At 51.0% G+C, this 12,132-nt stretch overlaps 4 protein-coding genes across 4 annotated transcripts; 2 read left to right on the plus strand and 2 right to left on the minus strand.

Annotated features, from left to right (window-relative positions):
• Positions 1 to 454: 454 nt before the first annotated feature.
• NCS57_01406900 (uncharacterized protein) lies at positions 455 to 2,555 on the minus strand (the record flags this gene model as incomplete). The annotated part of the gene is made up of 5 exons (XM_053063684.1): positions 455 to 977; positions 1,075 to 1,531; positions 1,584 to 1,620; positions 1,718 to 1,743; positions 1,802 to 2,555. The coding sequence occupies 5 exons, from the start codon at positions 2,553 to 2,555 to the stop codon at positions 455 to 457; spliced, it is 1,797 nt and encodes a 598-aa protein (XP_052907017.1).
• Positions 2,556 to 3,982: 1,427 nt separating this feature from the next.
• On the plus strand, positions 3,983 to 6,115 carry NCS57_01407000 (FAD-binding PCMH-type domain-containing protein; the record flags this gene model as incomplete). Its single annotated transcript, XM_053063685.1, has 4 exons — positions 3,983 to 4,073; positions 4,138 to 4,513; positions 4,562 to 4,964; positions 5,021 to 6,115. 4 exons carry the CDS (start codon positions 3,983 to 3,985, stop codon positions 6,113 to 6,115), a joined length of 1,965 nt encoding a protein of 654 aa, XP_052907018.1.
• Positions 6,116 to 6,853: 738 nt separating this feature from the next.
• NCS57_01407100 (uncharacterized protein) lies at positions 6,854 to 8,003 on the minus strand (the record flags this gene model as incomplete). Its single annotated transcript, XM_053063686.1, has 2 exons — positions 7,140 to 8,003; positions 6,854 to 7,087 (listed from the first exon to the last, which is right to left on the minus strand). The coding sequence occupies exons 1-2, from the start codon at positions 7,968 to 7,970 to the stop codon at positions 6,854 to 6,856; spliced, it is 1,065 nt and encodes a 354-aa protein (XP_052907019.1). The 5' UTR covers positions 7,971 to 8,003.
• Positions 8,004 to 9,809: 1,806 nt separating this feature from the next.
• NCS57_01407200 (uncharacterized protein) lies at positions 9,810 to 11,769 on the plus strand (the record flags this gene model as incomplete). The annotated part of the gene is made up of 3 exons (XM_053063687.1): positions 9,810 to 10,107; positions 10,161 to 11,400; positions 11,454 to 11,769. The coding sequence occupies exons 1-3, from the start codon at positions 9,861 to 9,863 to the stop codon at positions 11,767 to 11,769; spliced, it is 1,803 nt and encodes a 600-aa protein (XP_052907020.1). The 5' UTR covers positions 9,810 to 9,860.
• Between the last annotated feature and the right edge of the window lie 363 nt (positions 11,770 to 12,132).

Genomic DNA, 12,132 nt, shown 5'->3' on the forward strand with positions numbered 1-12,132 from the left:
ACACTTAGTTTCCAACCCTAGATAGTTCTAAATTCTCCAAGTCACTAATTTAGCAACCGAACAGGGAAACTAGTGTGTCTGGGCAGGGGAAACCATAGGCAGGGAAATCAGGCCACTTCATCTAAACTACAACCGATAAGGAAAGTTAATGTGCCACCGCTGTACGAGATAACAAGTCGGCTAGGTTGATAGCTTGGCGCTACTAACCCATACAGGATACTCGAATTACTATGGTGTGATCCGCGCAGGAGAAGGACATGGATAGTGCATTGGGAATGTCCTGTTTTGATACGGAGGGCAAGGGAATCGTCAACCAGACAGAGCAGCGTGGAGAGGCATAATGGCGAACTTGGGTCGAGCCAGTTCAGCAAACTCTTCCAAAGGACATAAATTTCTTCCGACGTTCCAATTATAGACATTATTCGCACTTTTATCTCCCAAGCCCGAGATATCCTTATACTCCCAGCCTAACCTCGGGTTCCTTGCTCTCAAATTTCAACTCGCTTGATGTTCGAGGTTCCGACACACTATGCTTGGAAGGACTCTCATAAGCCACATCCACATTTGTTGTTCGCATGATGCCATTGTACGTCATGATCTCCTCTTCAGATCCGTTCGGTGATACGCTCCGGATCTCAGTATGATGGGCTCGCGACCCCCGAAGGTCCTTCAACCGAATGTCGCCGGGTCCATCGTAATTAACAGACCGCATTCCATTGGTTCCCCGAGTGGCACTGCCATATGTGTTTCCGTAAGGAGCGCTAGTTGTCTTTCTCGAACTTCCGCCGAATAGCTTGGGGAACCATCGTCGGAAGAGGCCCCGGAGGGCAGGTATCGAGGCACAGATAATGGCAAGGTTCGTTTCGACGATGGACCATACGGGTGAGATACTATAGGTTGTATCTTCTTCGGGGCCGTGAGTTCTAAGGAGGAGATCGTAAATTCCCACAACCCGGATGATACCGACGATGGCCACACTAGAAAGGGTTAGCCCGATCTTCCAAAGAATGATACTTCGAGAAGGGGGAGAAGCGGAAGAAGGAATCAGCCCGAAAACAAGCAAAGCCAACTTACACAGAACCCATAACAAACACTCCAATAACCGCAAATTTCGCTGCCCAGGGCATCGTGAGGCCCAGGAAGATCCAAAAAGGCAGCGCAAGCACCAAGAAGTCGGTAAGAATCGTGATGCAAGACGCAATAACGTGAAACGAATTGTGAATGCACTTCGTGTCAGGGTCCTCTCGTAGCGAAAAATCCCAATTTGCCGCCAGTGGAATGCACTGAAACAGAGCCGTGAAGAAGATGGCGACGGCGTGAAGCGCGTTAAAGATGTTCAGGGCGTGAATCGCATATCGCACCGACCGCTTGTGACCGCCGAGGCGAAGGAGGAAAACGAGGATCGAGGCTTTGACGAGGGCGAGGACTGGGTTGTAGAACATCTGGACGAGAAAGTTCCACCAGTATCCGGCCCTTGGATCGAAGTCGGGGACGTCTTTTTTGTGCCATCCCCAGTAGTTAAGCTTCATGACTATAGATCGGTCAGTATACCTATCAGGAGATATCTTGGGAGTTAAACTTACACATGAAAAGAGGTCCAACCATCAATAAAGCAAAAAGCTGCCAAGACCTGTCAGTGGCGTGTTGGGACGATAATTTGGTCAACCCTGCCGTAAGGGCTTGCCCAAGGCGTGGCTGAGTGAGAGCAAGGACTTACGAGAGCAGCCAACACGAGGTAATCATCTTGAAACCGTTGGATTAGCTGTTGGTCGAGGAAATCGTTGAACATGCTCAAACTTACCAAGGCCAACCAGCCGCATGGTCACACGGATATACATCCGCATACTCACGATAATAATGGCCAGAGATGGGAAAAGAAACATTACCACAAGACCCTTCTCCTGAAGAGGCGGCGTGGGGATTTTTGTTACATCTGGATATGGCGGAGGCCCTGAACGAGCCCAAAGCAGAGATGAATCCATCGTGAGTGTCCAACAAACATGCAAAAAAGAAAAGAGCGACGTTGAAAAGATTCTCCCAGAGTCACGGATACCCGAGCGGCCCAAGGGGACAGCTTGCCGAGCGATCGTCGTCCAGTGCCAGGGGGGACACCGCTGATCCGGAAGCGTGAAAAAGATGCAGGTAATGTAAACGGATGGATCCTTTGGGATCCAGTCAAGTCTTATGTAAAGACAACAACGATCAGGGGCTGGAAGTTGCCGAGTCCACGCGAGCAAAGCAGGAGACCTGCAGTCTGACAGGTTTCTCGTCGAACTCAAAGAAAAAAGCAACAGAGTTCGTGGGAAGGGGGAATCGCCATGTGGCATTCCCTCGTGGATGCTGCCTAATGAACCCATGGGCGGCCGACAGCTGAGCAACCATCTCCTCCAACGTTCCTGGTTCCTGGTAACACGCTTGATACTGAAGCGGCAAGTGATCACCGGGTCTCTCTCGAGTCCGCTTCTGCAACAGCCTTCCGGTTCTAGAATAAAGGCAATTGCGCACAAGTCCCGGTATGCCAGCCAGTTACAGTATGGATCAGAGAATGGCGGCATCCTTCAAAGAAGAGCCGGGGTCTTCACGCCACAGAGCGTTTTGAACCCAGCCATTGCATAAATGGCGTCTGCCATGCTTTAGCAGGTGCAGTACGAGATTGTTGATTGTCGAATGGGGAAGGATTTGGATGATCGGGACGTTGCAAGCCTCGTTGACGCCCAAGCGAGCCAACTACTGCACCCGAGCGCCTGTTGAAAGATGATTGACAGCTGCTCGAGCCAACAGACGATGATCAATGATGCCACTTGATTAGAAATCCTACTCTAGATCTCGAGTCGTATTCATCTGGAATCACAAACTGTCGTTGAAAAAGGGTTCCCTGTCCTTCTTCTTTTTTGCTGGCGGATCCCTCGGTTGGACTGACGTCTTCAAAACAGACTTTGCGCTACGGCTCGCGGGCCTTTCCCCCCAACAGCCAAGATCTGCATCAGCGCGATTTTTCGCCTTGACCCTTGGTTTCGGGGAAACCGTCCCACCCAATATGCACCTTCGGGGGGTTGACACGCCGGAGCCAAACCTATTCCAATGAGCTTACGAGATCTTTGTCGCTACCCCGGAATTCCAAGACATCTCTGCCGGGGTGAGGGGCCAATAAGCGGGAGAATGCCGTCCTGGCGAGCGATTTCAGCCTTGACCACCGGCAACTCTCCCTGTCAATGGGCTGTGCCGTCTCAGCTAGAGAACTCCCCGTAGATCACTGCTCCTCCTGGGTTGGCAATATCACTCGAGCCAGTCGAGGGCTCTGATTAAGTTTCTCGCTTGACAGCACGTCCGACGGTAACAAAGTTTGTCGGTACAAATGTCCCAGCATCGCAGTTGATCCGATCGACTCTCTTCCCGCTCCAATTGATGCCCTTCCCGCCCTGTCAGTGTCAGAGCTGCTACGTAGCATCCGCTGTCCGCGGCAAGTGGTCTTGGATTAACCTTGTAACCTGGAGGGGGATCTAAGCCAAGACGATGCACTCCACCTGTAGATCCTTCGTGCGGTCCCGAAAGTGCATGAGGAAATGGCGCGTCCAAACCTGCGTGCGTGTCCAGCTGCAAAAGGTCGACAGACGGGCTTCTGTAATTCCGATCCCACCTTTAATTCCGCTTCAAGCTTGGCCAGACGTCGGTCCTGTCATCCCGCATACAGCATGGATCTGAGCCCCTGAGTCGTTATCCCGCAGGAACCGGATAACAAAGAGATGAATCCTACCTAATGCGTCGTAGGCAGTCGACGACCAACAAGCGAGATTTCAACGTGAGCGTTCTGCAAGGTAACGTCGGGGGTTTCAAGAAGAGTGCTAAATATATAGACTGCATGGCGAGCCATGTGGCTGTAGACGATCTTTCCTCTTCTCCTCATCCCTCTCTTCTCTTGGCGGGCGAATCGTGATCCCACCGCACACCCCCAATCTCTCTGCCTTGCAAAGAGAATACGAAGATGCAGGCCTCTCGACTTTCGTGGCTGCTTGCCGCGGCTGTTCTTCCTGCCGCCCTCGGCCAGACCATCAATGTCGACGGCGAGGCTGTCCGTACGTGCAGATCAAACTGTCACATCCTCGTGATGAACCATCGCTAATCTGAAACATGTCATAGCTGCTGACGAGTCTAATGTCGCCCCGGCTTGGGCCGAGCCCGCAGCTGCGTCCTCAAGGTACTCATTCGTTGAGGAGACTCCTCAGCTTACTGACGCCGTGCTTGCCAACCTCACTGATCTGGAGTTGAGCAACATCGACGCCTTCTACTTTGAAAACACAAAATCCAAGCGGTCTGCTGCTGATGCTCCCAAGTGCAAGACCTTCCCGGGCGACAAGCTCTTTCCTGGCAAGCTCATCTGGAAGGTCTTTGATCTCCTCTCTGGAGGTGCATTGATTGACACTGTTCCCCTTGGCTCTGCTTGCTACAAGGGAGAGCATTACGATGAGGCCAAGTGCAAGTTTCTCTTGGATAACTGGTCTAACTCGACCACCCAGTATGTCCATACCACCAAGTCTCAATGGCATCCGCTAACACCTCACAGCATCAGTGACCCAACTTCGGTCATGTCGCCCCTCTACGAGGGTGCGACATGTGAGCCTGCCAACGCAGCTGAGGGCGGCCAATGCACACTCGGTGGCTTCCCCTTGTATTCTGTCAAGGCCACCAATGTTGCCCAGGTCCAGCTTGCTGTGAACTTTGCCCGCAACCTCAACATTCGCCTCATTATTCACAACACAGGTCATGACTTCCTTGGCAAGAGCACCGGTGCTGGCGCCTTGTCTATCTGGACTCACAACCTCAAGGACATCAAGTTCACAAAGAGCTATCGCGGTGCGGGCAGTTACACCGGCCCTGCGTTCAAGCTTGGTGCTGGTATTCAGGTCAAGGATCTGTATGAGGCTGCTGACCGTGAGGGATACTCTGCCGTTGGTGGAGAATGTCGGGTAAGCATGAAACTTTGACGCAGACCAGGTTCAAAGATGCTAACAAGGATCACCAGGACGTCGGTGTGACTGGTGGCTATACCCCCGGTGGTGGTCACTCCCCCTTGAGTCCCATCGCCGGTCTTGGCGCTGACCAAGTCCTGAGCGTCGACATCGTCACTCCTGATGGTCGCTTCGTGACAGCTGATGAGAAGCAGAACACTGATCTCTTCTGGGCTGTCCGAGGTGGTGGCCCTGCTACCTGGGGTGTTGTCGTCTCCATGACTGTCAAGGTCTACCCCAAGATGAGCTTCTCTGGCATGACCTGGAGCGTCACCACCAAGGACGCCGGTATCTCTGAAGAGGCTCTTTGGAAGGCCCTTGATGTTTACTGGCGTCGCTTCCCCGAGTACTCGGACAAGAAAAGCTACGGGTACAGCTTCCTCTTCCCTGCCGGCCCCGGCAACTATCTCTGGACCATGAACCCTTGGATGGTCCCCGGCATGCCCCTTGCCGACTTCAAGAAGATGGTTACACCTCTTCTGGAAGAATGGAAGGCTCTTGGTGTTGATCCCAAGCCCACATTCTTTGAGCATGACCGTTTCTTGCCTGCTTGGCGAACACATTTCCCTGCCGAAAGCGTCGGCAACCCTTACGTTCGTACAGGCTCTCGTCTGATCCCCCGAAAGAACTGGGAAGATCCCGAGCTGTTGAACAAGACCATCTCTACTCTCAAGGGCATTGGATCTGAGGGAGCTATCCTGATTATCTACAACATCAACGCCGCTGCTCCTAAGGGCACTCCCTCCAACTCAGCTAACCCTGCATGGCGCGATGCCAACATGTTTGCCATCACCGGCCTAAGCTGGACCGCCAACTCCACTGCACAAGAGGTTGCCGATGTAAACAACAAGCTCACCCACGATGTCATGGAGCGTCTCAAGGCGATTACTCCCGGTGGTGGTGGTTACGGCAACGAAGGCGATGTCATGGACCCTGACTTTGGACAGTCCTTCTTTGGTTCCAACTACCCTGCTCTTTACAAGTTGAAGCAGCAGATTGACCCCTATGGTGTGTTTTATGCTCCTACCGCTGTTGGTAGTGAGGATTGGTACATCACGGGCCAGGAGGCCTACGTGACCAAGCAGACTGGTCGTCTTTGCCGCAAGTAGACATTTTGATCGTTTAGAGGGCTTCACAACAAGCACATAGAAGCCTTTTTCATGTAAATTAGATTATACAACAATTTATCTTGTACCTTGACGCCTCTTCGTGCCAAATTTTGATCCTTGATACAGTTACACTGATGAAATGAAAGCTGTCTCGCATCAGACTACGAGGCCTCTTGCATCACCCACAGCTCGGTTGCTAGTCACAGCTATCCCCTACAGTCGCATTAGATTGCAGTACACAGTTGACAAATTGACTCTAGTATCTCACCCCTTTCGGTTACTAGTCCCAGACCCTGCATTAGCACACATGAACTCTTCGTCATCTGCCTGGCCGAGGGGTCCGATCCCTGTATCCAGGACTGTGTTGCGAGTGGTGCGTCAAGTCAGGAGGAGCAAGTTCCTTGCATCGATTAGTCTGGCTTATGAGCAACGTCTGGGGAACTTTAATTACCAATACCGTCATGGCGGTACCTTGGCTTCCAGGGTCTGAATGTCCAGGGCAGAACGGGCCGGCGATCCGCAAAGCATCATGACAAGCTGCCCAGCCATGCATGTCAGGTTTACACGGCCCTGATCATTGAAGTTGCGTCAGCCCCTTAGGGTCTAGGTGTATTTAGAATGCGTGCAGAATACTTCATTTGGTGACCACCTCGCTACTCTGACAAATCCCTATGCACCCTAACCTTCCATACCTTTGGGAATCGACATAGTGATATCCCATTCTCCTGCTTTTCTAGTTCAGAATCCAAAAGGTAAACAGTCCATGTTTTCCAAATTTTCCTCTGCCTCTTCACTTAAGCACCTCTCACAAGTGCATTTGAACTGGAACTGCTCTTGCACATGCTTCTGTCGACTTGCAACGTCCTCATGCGCCGTGAGGTCAAAGTAGGTGATCATACACTCTTCACCCTTGGCAATATCACGCGCGGCGGTATAGACCATTCGTCCTTGGGCATCAGGCTTGTGTGTGACCTGCAATACCGTTAGTGCTTAGTAGTACATAGTGTCAAGGAAGAAATCTCACATTAGGTAGACAAGAATGGTTGAACATTGCAGCCCGAGGGTACAAGCTCAACCCATACGAATCTCCTCTCGCAGTAGGACGATCAATCATGTACAGAGGGCCTGTCACCTTTGGGTAGAGTCCAAAGGTGTTGGTTTCCTCCTTGCAAATGAGCGACAGCATCTCATCAGGACTCAGGACACACGGCAGCACTGATGCATCACTTAGATACTCCTCGGCCAGTCTCTTCCAGTGGTTGATTTGCGACTCTGGCCACGAGTCGAGGTATGAACAGCACATCTCGACAGCTTTCCAGCCACGGCTGAATTGGTCGTCCCTGGGATATCGATGGCGGGATATTGAGGCACCACTCTTCAGTTCCATGTTCCACGTAGCAAGCAGACGCACAACGTGCCAGATGGTGACGAAATTGTACTGGCCCTCCCGGTCACGGATGAGTTCTCCCTTCTCCTTCAGCCACAGGCACTCGAAGCCATGTCGAACGTGGTCGGCAGCTCGACAGGCAGTATTGCACCACACAACATCCTGGAAGCAATTCCGGTGACACCGGACACCATGTCCGTCCCGGGGCACACGTCGCGAACACGAGAGATTGCTGCAAATGAGGTCTTCCTTGTCAGAATTCACTGAAGGCACGATAGCATAGGGTGTGTCAATGAGGAGAACCGTGCCCTCCCGGACGGCGGCTGAAGCACGGAGCAGTCGGCCCTTGCAGGGATCCTGATCCGGGGCAATGTGAGGGTGGATGTAAAAGGCCGAGTCAAAGGTATTCGAGGGTCTGAGCTTGCTCCTCGGAGCTGTCTTGGGGACTAGGATCTGTTGGACCTTCATTGGCGCGGATTTTGGATCTGGGAGCACAAAATATGGGAAAATGAAAAAGACGGGGAAAAAGAAGAGAAGAAATTCGAGGGTCTTGCTCAACGCTGGTTAGCCTCAGAAACGAAGGTCTGGACCGCCGGGGGCTGGGTCCAATTCGGTTAGTTTGGTGAAGGCAAACTTGTGTCGCCGTAACCGATTGCGGCTTAAGCCTATCGCTGCGGCAGAAACAAGATGGAGTGATTCAGAGGCTGAGGATCTGTGGCACGTCAAGGGTGTTGCTGTGATAAGGTTGCTCAACAAAGCTGGTCATGTCTAGTCAGGCTATCAACCTTTGAGTTTGAGTTTGCTGATGGAACTTGGAGACGTAGATCATAGCAGCTTGATTCATTTGAAGATGCCTGTGCTCACTACCATGCTCCTTTCTGAGCAGAAAAAGGCAATGGCTTTCTGTGGCTGCTTTGTTATCTCAAGATCTTCGCTTAACTGTGGTTCTTGACGTCAGATTTCTTTGTGGTTAGAATGTCCGTTAGTGCGGCTTCAAAGCCACAAAACAGCCACTGTTTGTTCTTCAACAAGGGACCTTGCGGCTGCTGGGTATCTTGAAACCGAAATATATACACGAGACTCGATACAATCCGCCAAACACACGCTCTTCACAGCTTCAACCATCCTTCAAAGGCTCCAAATCCGTGAAGCCATTGCCGGCAAAGTTGCCTCCCTGCATGCCAAGTGGAGATCAAGATGCAAGATGAGATGAACCGTCCAGTCAAAAAACCCTTGACCCCACGTGTTATCATCTCGTTCGCCTCACATTCCAAGCCATTTCCGAGCCAATCAGTGCTGCCCGATTATGAGGTCGCGATAAGAGGTTTGTATGCAGATAAGCTGCTTCATTTGGGTTCTGGGTATCTAATGAAGAGTTGTATTTTCCACTATATCTAAAGATGAATATATGAATCTCATTCAAGTCTCATGTACTCCCGATTATCGTCCAATCTTGGTTTCAGCACGATATGCTCTCCATTCTGTGGGCTGTTGTCGGTGCCTGCAAATGACGACAGAAATAGATCAGCCTTCTCGACATATTTGGGTATGCAGAGCGTTTGAACCTGCTGTGTAATAGTTGCACTCCTAAGTCAAGAAATAATAGGCACATTGATGGTTCAATGACTGCACTCGTTCCGCTCTATGTCGTCAAACACCTTGCCAACTCACGATCCAGGTCCTTGTGTACCCTAAAGTTGAACCAAGGTGCCTGAGTGCGACTACTCTGTGACATTTCTGTCCTTAATGGGCCGGGTCCTTTGATTTAGCGACCTAAAAATGAACAAAGCACGTTGAATTGATGATACACCGCCAGATTGCACCTTGAAACGGCTCTTGGCGGTGAACATGAGTAACACACAATGCGACCGGATCTTGTTCCGGAGTTTCCTCCGGGCCATAAACTCCGAATCTGAGGAACTCTGTATACAATGACTAGAATATTCTACTTTTATCCACTATCATGATGTGAATTTGTTGCGTTCCCTGTTGTTATCTTTCCGACTCAAGGGTAGCATCCCCCGCTCGCTTGGCCAAGTGGCGAAGTTTCAAGAAGTTTCCATCTGCATCCGATCGCTAAAGAAATGCCTGAGGCCCCATTTTAACGGTAGTGAATACCCCCGGCTGTGACCGGATTCACAAAGTCATCTGACGGTGTGCGATCTTCAAACCTAGGGTATTTATGGCCTGTTTGACCGTGTGACGATGAGGCTTCGTTGACGTCACCTTTGTTGCGAGTCAGGGAACGAGCCCACGTGATAACCTATTAGAAGAAAAGCTGCCCTCCATCTTTCTCTCCTGCATTGATATCGTTGCAGTTCGCTGTCGTATTATCTCGTATCGTCCTTTTCGTTGCCAATGTCTCTTGCCCAGCACGTTACTCAGGTTGAAGGGTTTGACTACGAAGGCCCTGCCAATCCCAATTATGAATGTCCCGCACCGCCAAGTTTTCAAGGCCCTTTTGGCGCGCCCGATATTCTGAGTCCTGGGGTCGGAGACGATACAAATAAGTCAGAATGGCGACGGCTGAGCTTTGCCCCGGTCGACATCACACAGGATGAGCCTCACATCGCGGCCTACAAGGTCTCGGACGTTAAGCGATTTGGTGAGTATATGCAGGAACCCGGTCTGGCTGAAATATTGCTAACAATGCCCTAGTCCAAGTTGCAACTGCCGTGATAGCATGCTGGCTTGCATCTGGCATCGTGTTCGGCTTCGCCGCTCTCAAACCAATCTTGATCTCCGAGGGCGTCTACCAAGAGCTCTGTCAGGTCAACACGTCGCGTCTAGGCGATGATCCAAGCCTCAATGTCCCCTGTGCCGAGCAGGATATGCGGTTAAACCTCTTTTTCATATCTGCATCCATCTCTGCAAACGTCTCGTCTCTCTTTGCCGGCTCTGTCCTCGACCGTTACGGACGTCGTACATGCTGGATAGTATCCAGTCTCTTCCTGATCGCCGGTGCCCTGTTGATGGGCTCCTCTTTTGCCATCCCAAAGTTCGACGGTTATCTCCTAGGGAATGTTTTTCTTGCAGTCGGGGGAACATTTCTCTTTGTATCCAGCTTCCAACTCGCCAATGCCTTCCCCAAGAACTCAGGCCTGATCGTTGCCCTCGTCACTGGAGCTTTTGATGCTTCAGCAGCTGTCTTTCTCTTCTACCGCATGGCTTATGAGGCCTCCGGTGGAAGTTTCTCGCTTGAAAAGTTCTTCTTTGGATACATTGCCATTCCAGTATTGATCCTGGTGGCCGAACTACTTTGGATGCCCTCCCATGCATACCACACATTGCCAGAGCTGGAGAAGAAGATCGAGCAGGTGCAAGATCAGACTCGCGATGTTCATGCTTCGGATGAAGAGATTTCCGACACTGCCGAATTGACTCGAGTGCGAAGTGCTCGTGCCGATAGACGTGTGGCCAAGCTTGAAAAGATTGAAGAGCTTGCGGGAGACAGTGAGGAACGAGAGCAGCGTATCAAGATTGAAGAGGGGAGAAACGAAACCAGTGGTGTTTGGGGAGTCCTTCACGGTGTCCCAGCTCATCGTCAGATGCTGTCGCCATGGTTCATTCTCATCCTGTTGTTGACTGTGCTTCAGATGCTCAGAATGAACTACTTCATTGCCAGCATCAGGGCTCAATACAGGTATATGTTGGGGTCAGACACCAGAGCAGAGCAGATCAACGACTTCTTTGACGTGGCTTTACCCCTGGGTGGTGTTGCCTCGACTCCATTCATCGGCCTGCTGCTCAACAATCTGAGCGTGCCCTCCACCTTTGGAGTGCTGACCATCTTTATCATTGTTATTGGAGTTCTCAATTGTTTGTCATTTCTCTGGGCTGGATATGCTACGGTCGTAGCATTTGTCATCTTTCGGCCGCTGTATTACTCTGCTATCTCGTAAGTGAGCCCTTCACCATCAAACAACCCATACTTACTAACCTACTATCTAGTGACTACGCTACGAAAGTCTTCGGGTTTGCCACCTTTGGGCGCATCTACGGAACCATAACCTGTCTTTCTGGACTCGTCAATTTTGCCCAGTCTGGGCTTGATGCCCTGACACATGGGCCTCTAGATGGGAACCCCGTCCCTATCAACGCCACCCTGGGAGGTCTCGGAGCGGTTATTGGCCTGATTCTGACGATCTTCGTTGCTATTAAAGGGAGAATGTTTGTGGATCAAAAGGCGGAGATGGAGGCAGATCATGAGAGGGAACGACTTCTATCTGATGCGAATGGCGGGTATGGCACGGGGGGACAAGCATGATCGATGATTTCTACTAAGATGATAGACATGGAGGAGACGGTAAAATTATCCAGGGAGCACAAGATGATAGACAAAAAGGGGGGTGGAATACATGTTGTATAGGGTCCCGGTATTAGAGATTGGGTTCTGGGCTAAGAAAATGCATTAATTACGTCCTTCTTTGCCCCAAACTCCGTGAAAAGAACCGCGAATGGTAATACCGCAGGTTTTATGATCTAAATACAATATTCATTAGTGTTCTAATAGTGTATCCTCTTCAGACCAGTCAACACTTCGAGCGCAATATGATTCCAGGTGATGTTCCGAAGAGAAGGTGGCCAACAACAGCACAGCAAAGGGATTGTCAAGGAAGGTTAACCTCAA

The sequence above is a fragment of the Fusarium keratoplasticum genome, chromosome 12, assembly GCF_025433545.1.
Source record: "Fusarium keratoplasticum isolate Fu6.1 chromosome 12, whole genome shotgun sequence".
Lineage (NCBI taxonomy): Eukaryota > Fungi > Ascomycota > Sordariomycetes > Hypocreales > Nectriaceae > Fusarium > Fusarium keratoplasticum.